This window comes from Musca autumnalis, unplaced genomic scaffold (assembly GCF_047663935.1).
Source record: "Musca autumnalis isolate F117 unplaced genomic scaffold, ASM4766393v1 scaffold_5, whole genome shotgun sequence".
Taxonomy (NCBI): domain Eukaryota; kingdom Metazoa; phylum Arthropoda; class Insecta; order Diptera; family Muscidae; genus Musca; species Musca autumnalis.
Window position 1 is genome coordinate 170,826,837 of NW_027412088.1, and position 23,439 is coordinate 170,850,275.

At 34.8% G+C, this 23,439-nt stretch overlaps 1 protein-coding gene across 2 annotated transcripts; it reads left to right on the forward strand.

Annotated features, from left to right (window-relative positions):
• Positions 1 to 7,470: 7,470 nt before the first annotated feature.
• Positions 7,471 to 18,962, forward strand: TM4SF (Transmembrane 4 superfamily). 2 transcript variants are annotated; one of them, XM_073989314.1, is made up of 6 exons: positions 7,471 to 7,592; positions 7,741 to 8,100; positions 8,470 to 8,658; positions 8,759 to 8,944; positions 18,022 to 18,222; positions 18,292 to 18,962. In XM_073989314.1, the coding sequence occupies exons 2-6, from the start codon at positions 8,035 to 8,037 to the stop codon at positions 18,505 to 18,507; spliced, it is 858 nt and encodes a 285-aa protein (XP_073845415.1). In that variant the 5' UTR covers positions 7,471 to 7,592; positions 7,741 to 8,034; the 3' UTR covers positions 18,508 to 18,962. The 2 variants fall into 2 exon arrangements, with proteins under 2 accessions (XP_073845415.1, XP_073845414.1); XM_073989313.1 differs by having other exon boundaries at positions 7,471 to 8,100.
• Positions 18,963 to 23,439: the final 4,477 nt, after the last annotated feature.

Genomic DNA, 23,439 nt, shown 5'->3' on the forward strand with positions numbered 1-23,439 from the left:
GGTCTCCTTAACTAGGCGTTCACACCAGACAGTTTGTCTTCAAATACAACTTTGATTTACTAACACATACATACATTTGTCTTCCAGCTGTCCTTCATTTTTTCACAGACAGCCGGGTTAACAAATTTTTGACATTTTCGTGAAAAAGAAGTGAGATGATAATTCAAATATGCTGAAAACAAAAGAATATGTACAAAAACAAAACATGTGAACGGAAAACGAAAAAAATCGATGATTTTGATTCATAATTTTACAACTGTTCTTGCAGTTGTCTGGACGCCTACGTCACACAGGCAAGTTTTGGGTTGTTGACAATCAATACATGAACTCAACTGTCCTGTCATGTGTAAACGCAGGGTTAAGGCCTGCGTACATAAGCTGCCTTGCTTTCCTGTTTCATTTCTGACATAATAAATATAAAAGAATAAAGAAGGCCGAGCAAATTTCGAACTGGGTTGCCCTTTTCTTTTTTATTCTTTTATCAGAAGCAAGCAAGGGAAGCAGGCAAGGCAGCTTATGTACCCAGGCCTTCAGAATTACTATAAATAAATATGCAACAGGTTGTACTGTTTATTTGATTTGTTGGGTCATTAACTAAAAACGCGAAAAATGAATGGGAGGCCAAGTTTTCTTTACAGAGTCATGGGCCAAATACATACGGCCCGTTGTGTGACGCGTTGCGCGTTGAAAACAACAACCACATGAAAAATGTGTGTAGTGATGCCAAGTTTGCTCTTGAAGTTTTCATGTGATTGTTGTAACGCAACGCTCAATGCGCCGTATGTGCAGCGGCCTTCAGCTTCTATGTATGTTCAAAAGTTGCAATGTTGCAATAAAAACAATCATTCCGACTGAATGGATTTCTCTATTACTACCTTTTGCTCGATAAATTTCGGGGTGTAAAAAGTGGGAAATCTGTCAAACTGTTGATTTAACATTTATTTGACAATTAAGGCAAAAGAAAAAAAGAAAACAACGCGCACTGTCAAAGCAAAATAAAAAGAAATGAAATAATAACAAACAGTGACATTTTTTTGTTATTGTTTTATGTTAGGTTTACATTTGCGAAATCCACTCGATTTCAACTGTCAATTCCATTGCTCAATCGTCAAACGAAATCTCATCTGAAATCCAATGGATTTCATTTGAGGTTTAACCAAGCATTAATCAGCAATGTTTCTTTTTTTACATTGCTACCAGATCTACTATTTTCCGTTCTTTTACTTTTGTGCAAAACTTGTTACGTGAGAGCAATTTTGACAGTGCTCTCTTTTGCTACTTTTACTATTAAAAAAGTAATGGCCCCGGCACATACGATCCGTTGTGCGTCGCGTCACGCGTTGAAGACAACATCAATATGAAAAAAAATGTAAGTGATGCCAAGTTGGCTTGTAGTTTTCATGTGGTTGCTGTAACGCGGCACTCAATGGATTGTATGTGCAGAGTCCCTTAAGGAACAAGAATTATGTCTCTTGGCATTAAGCCGGAAACAGAATAAAAGTTTAGGTAGTTGTTACACCGTTGGGGGTTGATGCCGAAAAGTTGAATTGGCCAGCAGCTAAAGCTGGAAACACATACAACGTTTGATTAAAGTTTTGTGTCGTTTTGGCCGTTTTTACACTGTTGGGCATGATGCCGAAAAATTCAAATTCATTTGAAATATATGCCGACAAACAGATAAACGCTGGACTTTGGTATCGTCGTCGCCCTGTTGTTGTTGTTTTTTCACGACGCCCAACTCAAAACTTTAATCAAACGTTGTATCTGTTTTCAGCTTAAGTCATAGAGAAGTTCCAATGAAACTTATGCTTGGTTTACATTCGGCGACGTTTCGTGATTTCGAAGGCGTTTCGGGATTTCGCGCGGAATCCAGCAAAATTTATCATGATTTCGCATACAAAAATGAAATCATCTCATTTCGTGATTTCAGCGAAATCAACATCGAAATCACAGTACTCATGATATACAACCCTGTTTTTTCCTTAAAAAAAGTACCAAAAGTTGCAACGCTTTTCACGTAACACAAGCTTTGTTGCTTTACTTTTTTAATGGTAAGAGTGGTAAAAGAGAAAAGTGTCAAAATTGTTCAAAATTGCTCTCTCATGAACATTTTTACCAGAAAAGTAAAGGAACGGAAAAATGGTAGGTCTGGCAGCAATGTCAGAAAAAAAAACATAAAAAAATCAATTTTCGTCTTTTATTTCACAGTTTTTATTTAGTGTTGTCAGTGTTCGACTTTTTCTTCGGTTTTTCGTCCATTTTGTGAAATAATCGTCAAACAAAAGTCGAAAAATCAGTTCTGCCATTTTCTACCTGCAGAAATTTTGCTGGTAGCCTGTGGTAGAAGAGCAAGCCATTTTCGCTCTCTCCCCTCTCACTCTCTTAAAAATTGCTTCCAGTTTTGCCACTTTTCGGGGTTAAGGAACGCTTTGCAGGTTAAAAATGGTAACAAATGGTTAAAATGGTAACCTCAGTAGTGCGATTCTCTAACTCATTTTTTGAGTTAACGACAAATGTCGGTAAAATTAAAACGCAAAATTATGAATGAAAATTTGAAATAAAAGTTGACAACACTGTTGCTATCGGTAGAACTTTACGAGTACTTACTTTTGGTCGCTAACTTACCGAAAAATATCGTTAATTACCGAATTTATAAGCATTTTAATTTTACCGATTTTTGTCGGTAACTCAAAAAATGAGTTAGAGAATCGCACTACAGGCAAGTAAAGGAACACAGCTACAATAAACAAGGTAGATGGTCAATTCAAAATCATTTAAATTTTTAACAACTCTATTTTTGCTTAAAAAATGCCAAAAGTTGCAATACTTTTCACGTAGCACAATAAACAAGAGGTGCGTTCGTTTACTCAACAATTTGTACAAATTTGTACAAGTCCAGTAACTTCTTGTAATCGACTAAAGGCCTGCGTACATAAGCTGCTCTGCCTGATTGCCTTGCTTTCCTGCTTCATTATTGACATAATAAAAATAAAAGAATAAAGAAGGCCGAGGAAATTTCGAACTGGGTTGCCCTTTTCTTTTTTATTCTTTTATCAGAAGCAAGCAAGGGAAGCAGGCAAGGCAGCTTATGTACCCAGGCCTTAAGGTCTTTTGCATTGTACTGTAGAGTAAACGAACAACATCCAGTAACAATTTGTACAAATTTAAGGTTGATGACGAACGAACAAAAAATTGTAATACATATGAAAATTTGTAAACAAAGTAAAAAAATTGCTTTGTTACAATAGGTGTGTTTCTTTACTTAATAATTTGTACAAATTCGTATAAGTCCAGTAACTTCTTGCAATCGACTAAAGGCCTGCGTACATAAGCTGCTTTGCCTGATTGCCTTGCTTTGTTGCTTCAATAAAAAAATAAAAGAACAAAGAAGGCCGACCCAATTTCCAACCGATGGCAACCCAGTTCGAAATTTCGTCTTTATTCTATTATTTTTATTACGTCAGAAATGAAGCAGGTAAGCAAGGCAATCAGGCAAAGCAGCTTATGTACGCAGGCCTTAAGCTCTTTTGCATTATACTGTAGAGCAAACGAACAACATCCAGTAAGAATTTATACAAATTTTGAGTAAACGAACACACATAATGCTAATTTTTCATTGTGTTTCTGTACTTTTTTCGTGGTAAAATTAGTAAAGGAGCAAAATGTCAAAAAATACAAAAAAAAAAAACAAACAAAATCGTTCAAACAGTGCGTGAAAGGAAAAATGACTGAAATTACAAAAACTAGCAGAAATGTCAGAATCAACGTATGAGGCAATTAGATGACAGCAAAGAAGCTGCTGGTTTCTACTCGGCCAAATTTGTATAGCAGAAAATTTTATTCTACTCCATTTTTGTGTAAAGAGAAGTGTGAGTTTAGTACGGGAACGCGTTTCTGGCACAAAACGGAACAAAAATAGTGCTAGTAGTAGCTTTGTTCCTTTACTTTTTTAATGGTAAGGGTGGTAAAAGAGAAAAGTGTCAAAATTGCTCTCTCATGAACATGTTTACCAGAAAAGTAAAGGAACGGAAAAATGGTAGATCTGGCAGCAATGTCAAAAAGAAACATAAAAAAATCAATTTTCGTCTTTTATTTTACAGTTTTTAATTTAGTTTTGTCAGCGTTCGACTTTTTCTTCTGTTTTTCGTCCATTTTCTTTTTCATTGTGAAATAATCGTCAAACAAAAGTCGAAAAATCAGTTCTGCCATTTTTTACCTGTAGAAATTTTGCTGGTAGCCTGTAGTAGGTCCCTGTTTATACAAGGAAAGTTGATGGGAAAGAAAATTGAGTTTTTGGGCGAGGGAGTAGAGAGGAATAAGAGGGGGTACTCACACCTCTGTACTGGCAAATTCTTTTTTGTTTCGTTTTTCTTCGTATACAACCTGAAGTTGGCTGCAGATTTGTTTTTGCATTTTCTTTCATTTTATTTTCTCTGTCGAGAAACAAACAGCGAAGACAATTGAAAAAAACCTTTTGGAGGAAAAACTATTTTTTAAGCAAAAACATTTCGAAATAAGTGGAAATATCAAAATTAAAATGCAATTCAAGGGTTCCTTTAATAATTAATTGTTTATCACTGACGTCCATTTTTACTTTTCATTACAATTTTGCCTTGGCTTTGTTTTTGAACGGCGTAATGAGAAAATGAGTGTAAAGAAGAATAAGAAAAATTATAAAATTGACACAAACATGACTTTCGTATCTAAACAACAAGGAAATTTTAAAAGAAATTGAGAAGAAAAATTTTCTTTCCAGTTTGAGTGTCTAAATACGGTCTAGAAAAGAAAGCCATTTTCGCTCTCTCTTCACTCTCACTCCCTTAAAAATTGCTTCCAGTTTTGCCACTTTTCGGGGTTAAGGAACGCTTTGCAGGTTAAAAATGGTAACAAATGGTAACCTCAGGTAAGTAAAGGAACACAGCTAGTACTAGAACACAACTTTATGCCTGTTCCAGAACCTGCAAGAATATAGAAAATTTTACTACGATAACAATTTTTCCCTTATGTTATCGACGTAAATAGTAAAAATTTGTATTATAATGGCTATATTACACCATATGCTTTTTCATATGTATGACATCAGCTGGTCTGTATATTAGAATACCGAAAGTGACAACATACATGTGAAAAAGCATATGGTGTAATATAGCCATTATAATTTGACATTTGGGGAAGCAAGCAAAGCAAGCGACGATTGATTCTGTTCTGGCCTTTTTCTATCAAAATTAAAGGCCTCGACAGATATGAAGCATGGCATTCTTGTTGAAGTCATATCTGATAAAAGACTAAAGACCAAGTTCGGCCTAATAAAAAGATTTCAGAATCACATTTGAATTAGGTCGAATTTGGTCTTGGACTTAAGCAAGAATGCCATGCTTCTTATGTGTCGAGGCCCTTAAGTTCTATATTGTCGTATTTTTTTGATGACTACTTTAATTTACAACAGCTTGTTTTGAAAATTGATGTTTGACCTGAAGCGCATATGCATCTACCTTGATTATTGTGATGTGTTTGAAATCAACAAAAAAAGTGTAAACACCGGGGTGTATTTCAGGAACAGAGCTCCAGTGTAATGTCAAGTTTACACTTATGGGTACTTTACACGATATGTTATTTTGCATATGTGCTGTCACTTTGCGTATACATTTTGTATATAAAAAGTGACAATCCATATGTAAAAAACATATAGTGTAAAGTACCCATAAGTGTAAACTTGACATTACACTGGAGCTCTGTTCCTTTGTCGATGGTCAGACTAGCACGATTTCAACATGGCGACGTCAAGTTTATAGGCGAGGGGTATGAAGTAGTGAAACCCATGTACATGGTTTTCTGTGTTTGTTGTGTTGCCTCTTCTTGTTCTTCGTTGCAAGATTTTTTCTTCAATTTTCTTTCATTTTTATTTTCTCAAGCAAATGTTAACAACAAAACAAACATAAATATATTTAATAAAAACATTTAATTAATGAAATAGTGAACATTTAACTATTAATACTAATTTAATTATTAATGTTAATTATTTTATGTTGTTTTTTGGTTTATTTATGTCTTTTTTTGTTTTTATTGGTATGAGAAACACAACAAACGTGAATGGTGAAATAAAGAGGACACGCAAAGATCTTAAATTTCACGTTAACGTGTGTGGACATTAACGAAATTTGAAAAGAAACTTTAACGAAATTGGTTTCATGAAACCTTGCTAGTCTGACCATCGACTTTACGTACCTCAGGTTACCATTTTTAACCTGCAAAGTGTTCCTTTACTTTACCCTGCGTTTACAAATGACAGGACAGTTGAGTTCATGTATTGATTGTCAAAATCCCACAACTTGCCTGTGTGACGTAGGCGACCCGACAACTGCAAAAACAGTTGTAAAATTTTGAATGAAAATCATCGACATCTTTTTGTTTTGGTTTGGTCATGTTCTTTTGTTTTCAACTCATTTCAATTATTATCTCACTTATTTTTACAAAAATGCCAAAAATTTGTCTTCCTTACTGTCTGTGAAAAAATGATGGACAGCTGGGAGACAAACGACAAATGTATGTATGTGTTAGTAAATCAGAGTTGTATTTGAAGACAAACTGTCTGGTGTAAACGCCTAGTTAAAAAGCATACAATTTATATGAGACCAGTTCACCACTTTTACCATTTTTTGCCACTGTTACCATTTTTAAAAGTAAACGAACAGACCTTGGGTTTAATAGATCCAGTGGGTTATTCTTTGCTGGTTACACTTAGCTTTTCGAGGATATAAACTGTCAGCTGATGTTTGTTTACGTATACATACATACAAAATAACTAATAAAGTCGTGTGGTACACTTTTACAATTTCTCGTATGAGATATCGTCCCCTCTTTGCTCATATTGGTATATTTTGCACACAGGGATACATTTTTGTATCATGGTATCAATCGTACTTTTTGTTAAAAAAGTGTCTAATGAAAAAAATAAATAATTTTATGATTTCCAAATAACTTTAGATTTATTAACTCCATAAAATCTCATGGACCAATCGTAAACGTGTAAAACACGACAAACTCTGTTGCAAAAACAGTTGCAACTTATGGTACTTTTTGAGTAGAGTTGGATTGTTTTGCACAAATACCGAATACAACTCTGTATTTTTGGTGGATTTGTGCCGGATTTAAAGTAAACCCAGCCATGAGAGGATTTAATTTTTGTATGGCAAATCTGGTCAAATCTGAGCAGATTAAGCAAGTAAATCCCCATGAAGTGGGTTCGGCAAAAAGCTGTAGTGTAACCGTGCAATAATCCTGAAAAAGCTTTAATGTAAACATGGCGATATAACCATTTCCATTCATTTCCTTTTCAAATTCAAAATGTATAACAGTTTTCAGTTACGCCTAATTTTTTTAAAACATTTATCCCGCCATTTGCCATTTAGGGGTTGTTTCTGCTAGGGACATTTCCTTCACATATGTGTATTTTTCGGTGTTGACATATAGGAAACAACCATGTCCCTATTTTTGTTGGTATTGTCATAACAAATCTACGGTGGAGTATTTGCGTAAATTTGGTTATAGATAATGCGTTGACTGTTCAAATCAGAAGAGTATAACAATGTCATGTAAGAAAAAGTCTGGTTACTTTCAGCATCAACTGCTTTCTTTAAAATTTTATTACTCTTGGTTCAATTGAATTGTTTTTTTCCTAATTTAATTTTGTGGTGTCCTGTCTTGGCACAAAATAAAAACCCAAACTGTGTGTGAGCGAAGAACCTATAATCGCCAACATCGAATAACTTGGAAAAGCTGGCCAAACATCGGAGCCAGGAAAACCACCAGTCAAGCCAAGTAAACACAAAGTGTTGTGTGATTGTGGACATTATGTGAGACTTGACGAAAGAAATATAAACTCAGATTACAACGACCACAACGGAGAAAAAATCAACAAATAAAGAAAAATATTTTGCTCCCATCTAAAAAAATCAAAACAAGTTGAGAAATAACAAACTGCTGGTTGCTTATCAACAAAATAATTTGCCACCACCTCAAAGTTCAGCTTATGAAATGGCATTAACTAAACGTATAAAATGTTTCAAATATATGGTATACTGTTATATTGTCCTATTAGCGGTAAGTATTTTGGTTATGGAAAAACAATAAAAATTACAGCACTCCACACGCACGCACAGACACAAATATCCTTGCATATTGTCTGTCTAATTAAAAAAACGCTTTTGTAGTGAAACAAAAAGTTGTAGTGAAAATATGGTTGCGCAACTTTGACACATATCTACATATGTTTATGTTTCAAAAGGCAAGTCCATGTACACATTACGATTGGGTGTAAGCGTGTGTGTGTTTGGTCCTGTGAAATGTAAATAAAAACATTAGACAAACAATGGCCTAATGCAGATGAGTGCTACTTTAACACAATTTTCTGATGATTGTTGTTTTTGTTATTATGTTTGTTGTTTCTTTGCTGTCCTCCTTCTACTCTAGGTCACTGGCTGTGCACAAATATTTTTGGGCACTTCCCTGCTGTGGGGACATTCAGGCCACTATGGCGTTGTACAAAATAGGCTATGGGCTCCAGCAGCCTTGCTTTTGTGCTTGGGTCCTGGAACATTCATTTTATGTTGGATTGGTTGTCAGGCCACTAATCAAAAGAAGAAATGTCTTTTGGGCTTGGTAAGTTGTTTGTAACCCTTTTGTTGACGCCGTCAATGTGTCTATAGTTTTAATTTGTTTATCCTTGTTTTATTACATGCTAACTACCTAACAACAACAGTTTGCCACATTCCTCGTCATAAATATTCTAATACAATTTTTATTGTGCGGCTGGTCCTTGGCTATGCGTGAACATTTACCATCATCGGTGGAGATTTATATTGATGATTCATTTGTCGAATTTTTGGACAAATTCTCCAGGACCAAGGTTGATAACCTACATTTATGGAATAGGATGCAATCACAGGTAACCTTGACACAACCACATGCACACAATAACCAAACAAAAACAACAACACCAACAACACATTGAACTATGTTGTGCGTGATGTATACAGACACACATACAGATACACTCATGCATCCTTATTTGTACACAAAGAAAGTGTCATTGAGTTGAGTGTATACATAATTATTTCGTCCTGTGTGTATGTATGTATGTACATTAGGTTGTAACGTATACAAAACAATAACAACCAAGGTCTTTTATTATCGAAATTGGGGTTAACCATTGCATTGTATTTGTAATGAAAAAGTTGAAGGATACATTTGCATTGATAGACACATTTTACAAAGCCTTTTTGGGGTTTAATTTACATTTGTTTTGGGAGAGAATAGGAAAAAAGGTTATTTGCAAATCTTAACAAAGAATAACAATGCTCTTTAGGAAATTAGATGGAAAAATTGGTAGGCTGAGAATATTTTTTAAAGTGCCTAAAGCTGGAAACACATACAACGTTTGGGTAAAGTTTTGTGTCGTTTTGGCCGTTTTTACACTGTTGGGCATGATGCCGAAAAATTCAAATTCATTTGAAATATATGCCGACAAACAGATAAACGCTGGACTTTGGTGTCGTCGTCGCCCTGTTGTTGTTGTTTCTTTCTCGACGCCCAACGCAAAACTTTAATCAAACGTTGTATCTGTTTTCAGCTTTAATAATGTAAACATTGGAAAATTAAGTCCCAATTTACATTGGGCGAGTTTACTTGCGGCAATTGTCATTTTGTAGGAGAGAGAGGTGAGGCATATGACAACCCTTTGCCTCTAAGCACCCTCTCTCACCTACAAACTGACAATTGCCGCAAGTAAACTCGCCTAATGTAAATTGGGACTAACAATGATCGATGTTGAACATAATAGCTCTGTTCCAGAACTAAAAAGTTTTTACAAGTTTTACCACTTTTACACATTTTGCGTTCCCGTACACAAAATTTGTATGAAAAACGTTTACGACTTTTACAACTTTTACGACTTTTACCACTTTATAAAGTACGGGAACAGGCCAAATATTACCCAATAGTAGATAATTCAAAACAATCTTAAGCTGAAAACAGATACAACGTTTGATTAAAGTTTTGCGTTGGCCGTCGAGAAAAAAACAACAACAACAGGGCGACGACGATACCAAAGTCCAGCGTTTATCTGTTTGTCGGCATATATTTCAAATGAATTTGAATTTTTCAGCATCATGCCCAACAGTGTAAAAACGGCCAAAACGACACAAAACTTTACCCAAACGTTGTATCTGTTTACAGCTTTAAGCGCTCGGCACATACGATGCGTGGAGCGTTGCGGTACAACAACCACATGAAAAAAGTGTGAGTGATGCCAAGTTTTCTGAAAAACAACAATGTGGCTGACGCTTAAAGTTAAACATAATTTAACTTTTTTGGGACAACGGGTGTCCCAACGTGTCACTAAACGGACCGTATGTGCCGAGGGCTTTATGCCATGTTCATACCAGCATTTGAATCACGTTGTTCGCTCTCATAATTATGTACACGAATTAACCCGTTCATGGTACACAATTCATAGCAACATGATTCATATTTTCATACTTTTTATTTACTGGTTTTAAAGAAAGTTTCAGACAAAAGACGAGTAAAATTAGTTGATATGGACTGAAAAAGTATTTGTCCTTCTTTTAGATATCTATTTAATATTAAATTATATTATTTTCATTTATGTTTTCTATTTTTTCTCACAATGTTGGTGTTTTCAGTACATTTTTTCATTTTTCCATTTTCAAAATTAACGAGAGAGACCCCTGCCAAAATAACTTTTTGGTATACAGATTTTCTGGCACGCATTTGATTTTTGTTTCGAAATTTGTACGCGAATTTGAAACGATGGACAAGAAATGGAACTGCAATGAAAGAGGAGACAAAATTTGCTATGATTTGAATGTATACTAATCGTTGAAGCGTTTACTTTTCATTCATGTTTTGCAGTTTTTCTAAAAATGTTTGGGTTTTTAATCAATTTTAAAATGTTGTATTTTTTCCTGTCATAATTAATTTATTTCGATAAATTCTCTCATTTGTTAGAGATGGGACATATTTTATCGTCGCTCTGAAAGTAATTTAAATTAAACAATGTAAAAAAATCGTTGTTTGTTCTCAAAATTTTGTGTGTGAAAAGAAGTAATTATATCGTAATTTGGGTTCGAACAACAAATAGAGAGCGAATTGGCCTTAGTATGAACAAGGCATTAGAGCGAAGAGTTCAATACGTTAAGATAGAAACACAATGAAATACGCCGCTTTTTTACGCTCAGTTTCATGTAAGTGACTAAAGACATAAGGCCTGCGTACATAAGCTGCCTCGCCTGCTTACCTTGCTTGCTTCTGATAAAAGAATAAAAAAGAAAAGGGCAACCCAGTTCGAAATTTGCTCGGCCTTCTTTATTATTTTATTTTTATTTTGTCAGAAATGAAGCAGAAAAGCAAGGCAACCAGGCAAGGCAGCTTATGTACGCAGGCCCTAAAGCCCTCGGCACATACGGTCGGTTTACTAACACGCTGGGACACGCGTTGTCCCAAAACAGTTAAATTATGTTTAACTTTAATGCGTCAGCCATGTTGTTGTTTTTCAAAAAACTTGGCATCACTTACACATTTTTCATGTGGTTGTTGTAGCGCGACGCTCAACGCACCGTATGTGCCGAGCGCTTAAGTACTATCTAATTCAAATGAATTAGGCAGCATTTGAATTAGGTAGTACTTGGCCGTTAATATTTTACATGAAACTAAAGGTGCAAACACAATGAAACATGCCGCTTACTCCACGCTCAATTTCATGTAAAAGGATAATAGGGAGGTACTACCCAAATAAAATGCGATCCTTCATTTCTTTATTCTTTTACACAAATTTAGGCTTGGATAAGCATGCATTTCTCATTCTGCACCTTAAGCGTGAAAAAAGCGGCGTATTTCATTCTTTATGGTATGCTCGAAGCAAACTAAAGCCCTAAACACATACAACGTTTGAGTAAAGTTTTGTGTCATTTCTGGTAGAAAAATAAAGAAAAATTGAAACTTGGCAGCACTTTGTCTTTTATTCATCTACAAGAAATGCCACAAAACTTTACTGAAACGTTGGATGTGTTTACAGCTTAACATTTGCCAAATCCGGCGAATTTCAACTGTCAATCCCATTTTGTATACGTCAAATTAAAACTGATCTGAAATCCAATGTATTTATAATTACGGATTTCGTAAATGCATGGTATAAGTAAAGAGGTAGATTTAAATGAAAAAAATCTATAGAACCCTTGTTTTTCTTGAATTCCTAAAACTTCAAAATAAAAGCAACAAGTGGGTTTGTTTACAATGCATTTTTTGAGCATTTTATAAAAAACGCGAAAAATGAATGAAGAGTTAAGTTTTCTCCACATAATCGAGTTGTGAATATGATAAACTGATTGTTTCAATGCAAATCTCACCAATTTCTTCCATACAAATGGTCTAAAAACAATTTTAAAAATCATTGAATTCGATTGTTTTTAAAATTGTTTGGCATATTATTCAAACACCACACACACATACACAGTTTGTTTATATTGTTTTGAAGTTTTAGGCATACTCGAATGAAAAAATTTAAATTGCCATAAAGCTTTGGCTAACCTTTCTTATTAAACCATGCGTAAATGTAAATATGCAATATATATATATAAATTTATTTACTAGGTCTACAACTTAAAATCGTAAAGCTTGGTTTAGACTATACACTTTTACAATGATTCAGGGGCATCATCTCGATTTATTTGACATACATATATTGTATGAAAATTTAATTCCACTGGATTTTCTAAATCAATGATAGTATAAACTAGCTATAACTCTCATATACGGTTTGTTGCAATAATAACAAAGTCCCAATTTACATTAGGCAAGTTTATTTGCAGCAAGTCTCTGTTTGTTGGATAGACACTTAAGGGGAATGAAAATGGAAAAAATGCTCGTACCGTCAATTTTTAGGTAATTCCTTTTTTATTTTCCGTAATTGACATTGTTTTCATTATTTTGAAAACAAAACTTGTCGGAACAGAATTGTCTTCTTAAAATGCAAGAGGCAAGTTCAAAAGAGAAGAATAAAAACTGCCGCAACTAGCCTAATGAAAATCGGGACAAATATAGGTACGTTCCTTTATGTGCAAGATTCTTACTAGGCGTTTACAGCAGACAATTTGTCTTGAAATACAACTCTAATTTACTAACACATACATACATTTATCGGCTGTCTCCCAGCTGTCCATAATTTTTTCACAGACAGTCGGGTTAACAGTTGTTTTACATTTTGCAAAAAATAGTGAGATAATAGATCTGTACGATAACCCAAAAGTTTGTACAAATTTGTGCAAACTTTTACCAAATCTGTTCGATAACAAACTTGTTCAGTAAAAGAGAACTGAGTAGTATTTGCAAGTAGTTGCAAGAACTTGCAAATACTTTTTACTTGTTAAGTTATCGAACAGGCGTAATAACTGAAATGTGTTGAAAACAAAAGAACATGAATAGAAACGAAATATGTGAACGGAAAACAAAAACCAAAAAGTCGACGATTTTCATTCATAATTTTGCAACTGTTTTTGCACTTGTCGTCCCGTCCTACGTCACACAGGCAAGTTATGGGTTTTTGACAATTAATACATGAACTCAACTGTCCTGTCATGTGTAAACGCAGGGTTAAAGTTTTCTTTGATTTACGCATATAATTGATATGAGGGCAGGGGCTGGATTCTTGTTCTATGAAACTTTGAAATGAAAAATATTTCCTTTATAATTTTTTTCATTTGACAGTTTTTTCCTTTATAAAAGTTTTCATTTCACATTTTCATAGAAACAGAATTGAGCCCCTGTTCACAACTTTTGCTACTATTGCCAGGCTTTAAATTTGTAAACACATCCAACGATTAGGCCGCGGCAAATACGGTCCGTTGAGCGTTAAACAACATAAAGAAACGGAAAAACGGCATATCTAGGGCACAATATGCGAAACCGTAAATACATCATTCTCCAGGAAATACTGCAAGCAAACATAGAAGGAAGACGTACCAGAGGAGGAAAAGAGATGTCATGGATTCAAAATATCCAACAATGGACAGAATTCCAGAACGCCGAAAATTTAATAAGCATAGCGAGAAATAGAGATATATTTTCCTATTTTGTTAATAATTTATAAAAACATAAATATGTAATTTTTTTGGCAATTGTAATATGATCGCTAACATTCGAAAATCGAATAAGCAATAAAGAAGAAGAGCGTCACGTTACAACAAACACATGTGCCGCGGCCTTTTGAGTAAAGTTTTGTGTAATTTCTGGTAGATGAATAAAAGGCAAAGTGCTGCCAAGTTTCAGTTTTTTCTCTATTCTTCTACCAGAAATGACACAAAACTTTACTCAAACGTTGCATGTGTTTAGGGCATAAGGCCTGGGTACATAGGCTGCCTCACCTGGTTGCCTTGCTTTCCTGCTTCATTTCTGACATACAAAAAGTAAATGAATAAAGAAGAAAAGGGCAACCTAGTTCGAAATTGGTTCGGCCTTCTTTAAGGCTTGGGTACATAAATTGCCTCGCCTGGTTGCCTTGCTTTCCTGCTTCATTTCTGATTTCATTTGAAATCAATACAGTTTAATTTCTCGTTTTCACGCCAGCAAGCAACAAAAATCCATAGAGTTTCTATCTTAAAGTCGAAAACAGAATAATATGACATTTATAACGCGTTTGCATTCAACAGGATTTGATAAACCCACTGGATTTCAAATGTCAATCTTCATTCGGCAAAAAGCTCGAATACAAACTCCGTTTTAGATATGACTTCATTACTCGGATTCTCACGTGCGATTTGTCTACATTTAGCTTATTGTCAAATGCGCTCGGCAGGGCTCGGGAGGCCAAACAACAAAAAACAGGAAAACAAGTCGGAAATCAAAAATAATTAAATAAAGATTAGTACTGGGGGGTTACTCTGTATTGCGATGCGTAAGAAAAATTGTAAAGAATCAAGTAAAGCTGAAAACAGATACAACGTTTGATTAAAGTTTTGCGTTGGGCGTCGAGAAAAAAAACAACAACAACAGGGCGACGATGATACCAAAGTCCAGCGTTTATCTGTTTGTCGGCATATATTTCAAATGAATTTGAATTTTTCGGCATCATGACCAACAGTGTAAAAACGGCCAAAACGACACAAAACTTTACCCAAACGTTGTATGTGTTTGCAGCTTAATGCATTTTCGCATATCCTTTCGCATCTAATTTTCGCAAATCTGGTATCACCGCACTCTGTAATACTATAGCCCTGTTCCTTTACGTTCAAGAATCTTCAAGTTTTACAACTTTTTACTCGAAATGCGTTCCTTTACTTCAGACACAATACAATTCATATTTTTTACTACGATAACATTTTTTCCTTTATGTTATCGAAAAAAATAGTGAAAATTAGTAGATTCTTGCCGTACTGGAACAGAGCAATTTTTTTTTGTTGATTTCAAACATATCACAATAATCAAGGTCGATGCTATGCGCAGCAGATCGAACACCAATTTTCAAAACAAGCTGTTGCAAATTGAATTAATCATCAAAAAATACGACAATATAGAACTTTAGGGCCTCGACACATAAGAAGCATGGCATTCTTGCTTAAGTCATATCTGGTAAATGGCTAAAGACCAAGTTCGACCTAATTCAAATGTGATGCTGAAATCTTTTTATTAGGTCGAACTTGATCTTTAGTCTTTTATCAGATATGACTTCAGCAAGAATGCCATGCTTCTTATCTGTCGAGGCTTTTACTGCTTTATTTCGCAAATTATCGTAAAATTATTTATATATCGTATTAATTGTGTAAATAGTAACAAAACAAAAGTCCATATTTACATTCGGCAATTTTCCTTGCGGCAATTGTCAGTTTGTCGGTGAGAGAGGGTGTTGAGAGGCAAAGGGTTACCATATACCTCACCTCTCTCTTCATCAAACTGAAAATTGCCGCAAGGAAAATTGCCTAATATAAATATGGACAAAATAAAAAAGAGCTTAAGGCCTGCGTACATAAGCTGCCTCGCCTGCTTACATTGCTTGCTTCTGATAAAAGAATAAAAAAGAAAAGGGCAACCCAGCCCGAAATTTGCTCAGCCTTCTTTATTCTTTTATTTTTATTATGTCAAAAATGAAGCGGGAAAGCAAGGCAATCAGACAGAGCAGCTTATGTACGCAGGCCTTAAAGAAGGCCGAGGAAATTTCGAACTTTTAAGCTATAAGCACATCTAACGTTTGGGTCGAATCTTGCGTGTAGCATTGACGCCCAAAAATGTATCTTTTGGGCCATGAAAAATGTGTAAGTGATGCCAAGTTTGTTCTTGAAGTTTTCATGTGGTTGTTGTAACGCCACGCTCAACGCGCCGTATGTGCAGCGGCCTTTTGTGTTGCACCTAACTACGCTCAGTTTTAGGCTTCAAAGTAAAAATTTTTGAATTTGGAGTTTTGACGCCTGGCGTTGTTTTTGACATTTCTTTGTTTACATTTCAAACAAAACATTGAAATATTTTGAGGTGTTTCTTCTCTTTTCGTTTCTAATTTTATAATAACAAGTAAAAAAGTATCAGTCGGCTTTACCGATAGAGATATACCCTCAGCTTGTGTGGATTGAAATACTTTTTTCCCAAAACAAAAAAACTTATGGATTTAGGGCAAGCATGGTCACATTTGGCACGGCGGTGCCGATGATTTTCGGCAATTTAAACGCTCACGACCATAATGCACAGAAAGAGCGTACAAAAGAGAACAAATGTTGTGATTTGTTATTGTTTTACAGCTTGCGTGAATACAAACTTACTAACACACTGTTATAAGTTGGCAATATTTTGAATACATTCATATTTTCTCCGTTCTCTTTTTGGTCATGCCTGATTTAGGGGGTTTTCAAAATTTTGGGCGTGAACAGACAAAAGTATGGATAGGATTAAACCTCAAAAATTTGCGGGTATATCGATAGATAGAGCTTTTTTATCACACTACTTACTTACTACTTACTTAAATGTCCAAAGGATCCTCGAACAGACCCTTAACTACACAAAAATGTTGAACATTTGTGTGGGTGGCACCACAAGGATTGGACAGATAGGTCCCAATAAACTAAGTTTCGACAATATTTAAAGATCCAAAGTTTGGATCTTGCAAACCATTCTTAAGAAGTATGGACTTACCCCTGAAAAAACTTTTACTGTCGTAATTGATGCAGCGAATGCAAGTTGCTTCAACAAAAATCAAAGTCATTCGAGAGCAGGGGCTGGATTCTTGTTCTATGAAAATTTGAAATGAAAAAAATGTCCTTTATAATTTTTTTCATTTGACAGTTTTCTCCTTTATAAAAGTTTTCATTTCACATACAACGTTTGAGTAAAGTTTTGTGTCATTTCTGGTAGAAGAATAAAAGGAAAAGTGCTGCCATGTTTCATTTTTATTCTTCTACCAGAAATGACAAAAAACTTTATTCAAGCGTTGGATGTGTTTTCTGCCTTAAGGGGCCAGATATATACGGTCCGTCGACGCGTTACAACAACTACATGAAAACTTCAAGAACAAACTTGGCATCAATTACAGATTTTCCACGGAACGTATGTGCCGAAGCCTTAAAGCTGGAAACACATCCAACGTTTAAGTAAAGTTTTGTGTCATTTCTGTCTTTTTTTCTTTGCCAGAAATGACACAAAACTTTACTCAAACCTAGTAAACACATCCTACGGCTTCATGGTTTTAAAAAATCGTCACATTTAAAGCGGCTTTTACATCTAACATGTTGCATAAGACATGCCTCATTTAAATTGTCAATTCCATAGAATATCTGTCAAATAAATCTCGTAAATTCCCAAAACACCTGTTTTAATGCATGTGTAAAATGCATTCAACTCGTCAATTCTATTAAACACCTACCAAAAAATGACATCTTTTTTACAAAAATCTGTTTCTAAGTACCAGTTTATACCTATTTCTTTAAAATCGAGATTTAAAATCAATTATATTCCTTTCTCTTCACATAGTTACAATGCTGTGGTGTTGATGGACCACTTGACTATCGTCGTTTATCATTGCCCTGGTCCTGCTGCTCGCGACCTGAAACAGCTTATGAATCAGCCTGCGATACTCATTACAAACGAGGCTGTTTAGCCGTTGTCTCGGAACAAATAAAATATACACTACTAATAACTGCATTTGGTGCTGCCATTATTGCCATATTCCAGGTGAGTTCGAACATCCATCACGGCAAAACTCCAAACACTTGATAACATTGCTCCTTCTCCTTTTTACAGAGTTTGGGCCTATTCTGTGTTGTTCATTTGGCCATACTCTATGGTAAAAACGACAATGGCTATGATAACAATAAGCTAAGCAAGAAACGCCAGCAACAGTTTCTGCCACTCTCCATACAAGATAAACGCCAGGATATACCATCACCATTGAGTTTGTCACCCACAGCACCAGGGCATCGTGTGCTAAAAACCTCTGCACCCGGTGGTAAAAAATGACAGACGATTAGCTTTTAAGTGTTCAATTGAATTAAAACTATTAAAAAAAAACTAAAAAAAAAATTACAAAAAAATCAACAAAAAAAAATAAAAAAATGTTTTAGATTACTCTAATATCTCTCAACAAGATATACAAAAAATACGAAAAGAACAACAACAACTACTAAATAACTATAAAAACAACAACTAACACAAACACACTCACACTATTATAATTTGAGATGGAAATTAATAAATGTGGCCCTCAATTTATGTTTGTTGTTATTTTGTCATGTTCAATGTACAAAACAAAAAAATGAAGCAAATACGAGTAAAAAACTATTGAAAACCTAAAAAACAAACAAAATTTAACTAAAAATGAAAAATCAATTAAGAAAAATAAACTCAAAAGAAAACTCATAGAATTAGAATTCAATTTCATCAAATTCCAAACAAAAAAAAAACAACAACAAAAATTTAAATGTAGTTTATCTTTCTTTGGAAGATCGTTAGGGAAGTGGGGTTTGAATGGGAAAGAAGATGGAAGTGAATCAACATTACCAAATTTGAAACCAAAGTCTTTGTACGGAAAGTTTTCTGGAGAAGGAATAGCTCTGTTCCTTTACGTGCAAGAATATTCAAGTTTTACAACTTTTTACTTGAAAAGCGTTCCATTACTTCAGACACCATACAATTCATATGAGCGCAGTTTGCAACTTTTACTACTTTTGCCGATTTTACCATTTTCAAAAGTAAAGGAACAGACCAAATGATTTTGTAGGTCTACGTCAAACCCGTTCGTAGGTATTGATATGGTTACGAAGTTTTTCGGCAAATCACACACACGCGACCCGAACGCAAAGTAAGAGAGCAAATGTTTTGATTTTTTTACTTCAGTCTTGTACTGAATGTCATGCAAGCAGGTTGATGCCGCTTTATTTGTTTTTTTTTTTTTGGGTACACTGAAAAGATTTTGCAGTTGTACAGCAAATATGTGGAGGGAAGAATTTGAAAATGATTTTTTGTTTTGTATTAATATTTTTAATGACGCAGAATGCCTCGTCTGCAATGCAACAATAAAAAATGTATATAAACAAAGGAGAGGATTCGAAATGCGGTATATGTATCTGTTTGCTTTGATGAAAGCACTGATATAAGGGACACAAGTCAAATGCTAATTTATATTAGAACCGTAGACAATTTGTTCAATGCATTTGAAGAAATTTTAAAGTTGAAATCGCTATCATTAATTAACTCTTAGCAATCGCAGTTTTAATAAAAGAAACTGAAGTGGATACTTTTGACTGTGATTCACTGTATATTATTTTTAATTTTAGTCATACAAAGCGAACGCGCCAACAATATATTTTTTCTATTTGAAAATTTTGCCTTTTTAGGCGAAGATCATTTTTAGTATTATTTTTTTTAATTTATTAATCGAGCTTTTTTATGATCTATAATGCAAATGAAAAAGGAAAGCCGACGATTCGAACCCACACACCCACCACTATGTTTGGCTCTGAACGCTAACACGCCATGACAACTTTTTTCCTGTGTTTTTCATTTCATACTCAATATGAAAATCATCACCCTGTTCTGTTCTGTCAGTGTAATTTTACCCACACATAAACAATTTAAGCGCTCGCTCTTCTTGGTCGGCTATGGTCTACGTTGCAAAAATCAAGAGAAAATACAGTCGCAAATACAAATATGAGTTCATACTCAAAATCAAGGGTAGGCATTGTGACTCACAGGAGAGCCCATGTGCTCTAAGTGAGCGTAAATTTGTTATCGCTCACAGCCTGTGTAGATGCTAACACGTTGTGAACAACAACAAATTTACGCTCATTGAGAGCACAAGAGAGACCTCACTCTGCTCAAAATAGTCACTGTATGACGAATTTTTCTTTGAAGCGAAGAGAGCGCCATTTTTGATTCCATTCTCTTAAATTTTTTTACAACTTTTGCTATTGTTGGAGTAAGTGAACTCTTTTTGAAAAAGAAAAATATTCTGCAACACAGCTAAAATGGCTCAGGGACTCAATTCTGTTTCTATGAAAATATGAAATGAAACATTTTATAAAGGAAAAAACTGAAAAAAAAAAAAATGAAAAAAATTATAAAGAAAATATTTTTCATTTCAAATTTTCATAGAACAAGAATCCAGCCCCAGGAATGGAGTCTAATGCCCTAAAAACATCCAACGCTAAAGTAAAGTTTTGTGTCATTTCTGGTAGATGAATAAAATAAAAAGTGCTGCCAAGTTCAAAAGTGTCTTTATTCTTATACCAGAAATGACACAAAACTTTACTAAAGCGTTGGATGTGTTTAGGGCTTAAAGAACAAGTAGGTGCTACCTTCTCAATTAATAGCCTAATTTGCGGTACTTTTCAACATAAACAGCGACGTTCTAAAGCTGAAAGCACATACATCGTTTGAGTAAAGTTTTGCGTTGGGCGTTGACTTAAAAACAACAACAACAGGGCGACGCCGACATCAAAGTCCGGCGTTGATGTGTTTGCCGGCATATATTTCAAATGAATTTGAATTTTTCGGCATCATGCCCAACAGTGTAAAAACGGCCAAAATGACACAAAACTTTACTCAAACGTTGTATGTGTTTCCAGCTTAAATTCCATATACATATTTTTTGTAAAACCGACCAACTATGCAGATACACCTACGTTTATTATTGCTCCATGTCAATTGACGTTTTAAGCTAGCTACAGGGTTGTATTTTTCAACGATATTGAAACGTAGCCTACCTTAAAGCTGAAAACACATCCAACGTTTTGGCAAAGTTTTGTGTCGTTTTGGCCGTCTTTACACTGTTCGGCATGATGCCGAAAAATTAAAATTTGTTTGAAATATATGCCAGCAAACATATCAACGCTGGACTTTAGTGTCAGCGTCGCCCTGTTGTTGTTGTTGTTGTTTTTTCTCAACTCCCAACACAAGACTTTACTCAAACGTTGTATGTGTTTTCAGCTGTCAACAATGTTTCTTCGTCAGCACCCCAAGTGCTGCCGGTCAGCATTCTGAACTTATGCAAATAGCTATAGCTACCGAATACAATATATTGGCGTGGATAGTCTTCGAAATTTCAACGCCATTGACCAATATGTTCAGGGAAGTCTACTGTCCAAACAGCGTGTCAACATTTGTAGAGAAGTTTTTCATGACTGAAATACTCAGGAAATGTAAGAAAGTTTTTCATCACCTGGTCAGGAACTGAAATGCAGACATTCTGAGTGCAAGGCGTTTTATCATAGTTCATTCCCGGATTCAAAAGTAATTTAATGCTCGCCTAGTAGCCTGTTGACTTCAAGAATAAATTCTCTAACTCTTGGATCTGCAGAGTTCATCGACGAAGCTCATCAGGTTCATTTGCATGTCTATCACCTCAGCTGGAAAATTTGGTCTAATTTTGGGTTTTCAACCAGCAGATAAGTATCGAGCGACTACAGCTTTGATGATGTCCCGGAAAATTCTCTTAGCTACTAGAGGATTTGGGGGACTTGGCAGCTCTCTAACAAATGTAATCCAATGGATTTCAGATGAGATTTCATTTGACGTATACGCAAAGGAATTGTTGACATCCACTCGAATTCGGAAATGTAAACGCAGTATTAGAGAATCTCACTCCTGTAGTGGGATTCTCTAACTAGGCGTTTGCACCAGACAATTTGTCTTCAAATACAACTCTGATTTACTAACAAGTACATACATTTGTCGGCTGTCTCCCAGCTGTCCATCATTTTCACAGACAGACGGGTTAAAAGTTTTTTTGACATTTTTTTGTAAAAATAAGTGAGATAATTGGTCTGTTCCTTTACTTTTAAAAATCTTAAAATTGTATGATATCTGAAGTAAAGGAACGCTTTTCGAGTAAAAAGTGGTAAAACTTGAAGATTCTTGCACGTAAAGGAACAAAGCTAATAATTGAAATGTGTTGAAAATAAAAGAACATGAACAAAAACAAAATATGTGAATGGAAAACAAAAATAAATCGACGATTTTCATTCATATTTTTACAAAAGTTTTTTCAGTTGTCTGGACGCCTACGTCACACAGGCAAGTTTTGTGTGTTTTGACAATCAATACATGTACTCAACTGTTCTGTCATGTGTAAACGCATGTAAACGCATTTTTGGCAGAAGAATAAAGAACGACCAAGACGACCCTAACTAGGCGTTTACACAGACAGTATTGGCAAGACAATAGCAAAGTTACAAACCATTTTCACCAATACATTCATACTTTTCTCTACCCAGTTAACATTTTTTTCCGAATTCGTTTCGAATTCGGACAGAATTTCTGAAAAAATATCCGATTCTGATGCCGAATTCGGTACGAAAGTTGTATGGACGTGGTCACCGAATTCGGAAAAAATTTTCTAAGGAAAATCTTAAAAAATATTAGAGTTTCGCGACGAATTCCGTCCGTATTCGGAAGTAAATTCTTGGGAAATTCGGAGAAAAATTTAGATTTTCTGACAGAATTCGGTCCGAATTCGGAAGAAAATTCTGGAAAATTCGATGAAAAATTTAGATTTTCTTAAGAAAATCCGTCCGAATTCTGAAAGAAATTCTGGAAAAATTCGGAGAAAAGTTCAGATTTTCTGAAAAAATCGGAAACAATTCTGATGCTGACGCCACGTGTTGTACTGTACAGAACAAACCCCACTCAGAGACAATTTTCTTTCAATGTGCTATTTATGGAAGATTCTAATTTCAAACTTTCTAATGATTTTGCCTGTTGTTATCATTTTATGATTAACAGTAGAACAAGTATACTTCTACATATTTGTTGAAGCTATCAACACTAGCTTGAATAATTATATGTAGCATTTATATTAAAAAAAATTTAAAATTGTATATGCGAATTTTATGACCAGCCATTTTGTGCTTCGACATCAAACAAAAAACAATTGACTTAGAAATTCCATTAGAA

What these genes read in the sequence shown, in the direction of transcription:
- TM4SF (XM_073989313.1), top strand. Translation starts at nt 8,035, where the DNA reads ATGGCATTAACTAAACGTATAAAATGTTTCAAATATATGGTATACTGT. An exon ending in AGAAATGTCTTTTGGGCTTG is followed by an intron (nt 8,659 to 8,758) that starts GTAAGTTGTTTG and finishes TAACAACAACAG; the next exon opens with TTTGCCACATTCCTCGTCAT. An exon ending in CCATTATTGCCATATTCCAG is followed by an intron (nt 18,223 to 18,291) that starts GTGAGTTCGAAC and finishes TCCTTTTTACAG; the next exon opens with AGTTTGGGCCTATTCTGTGT.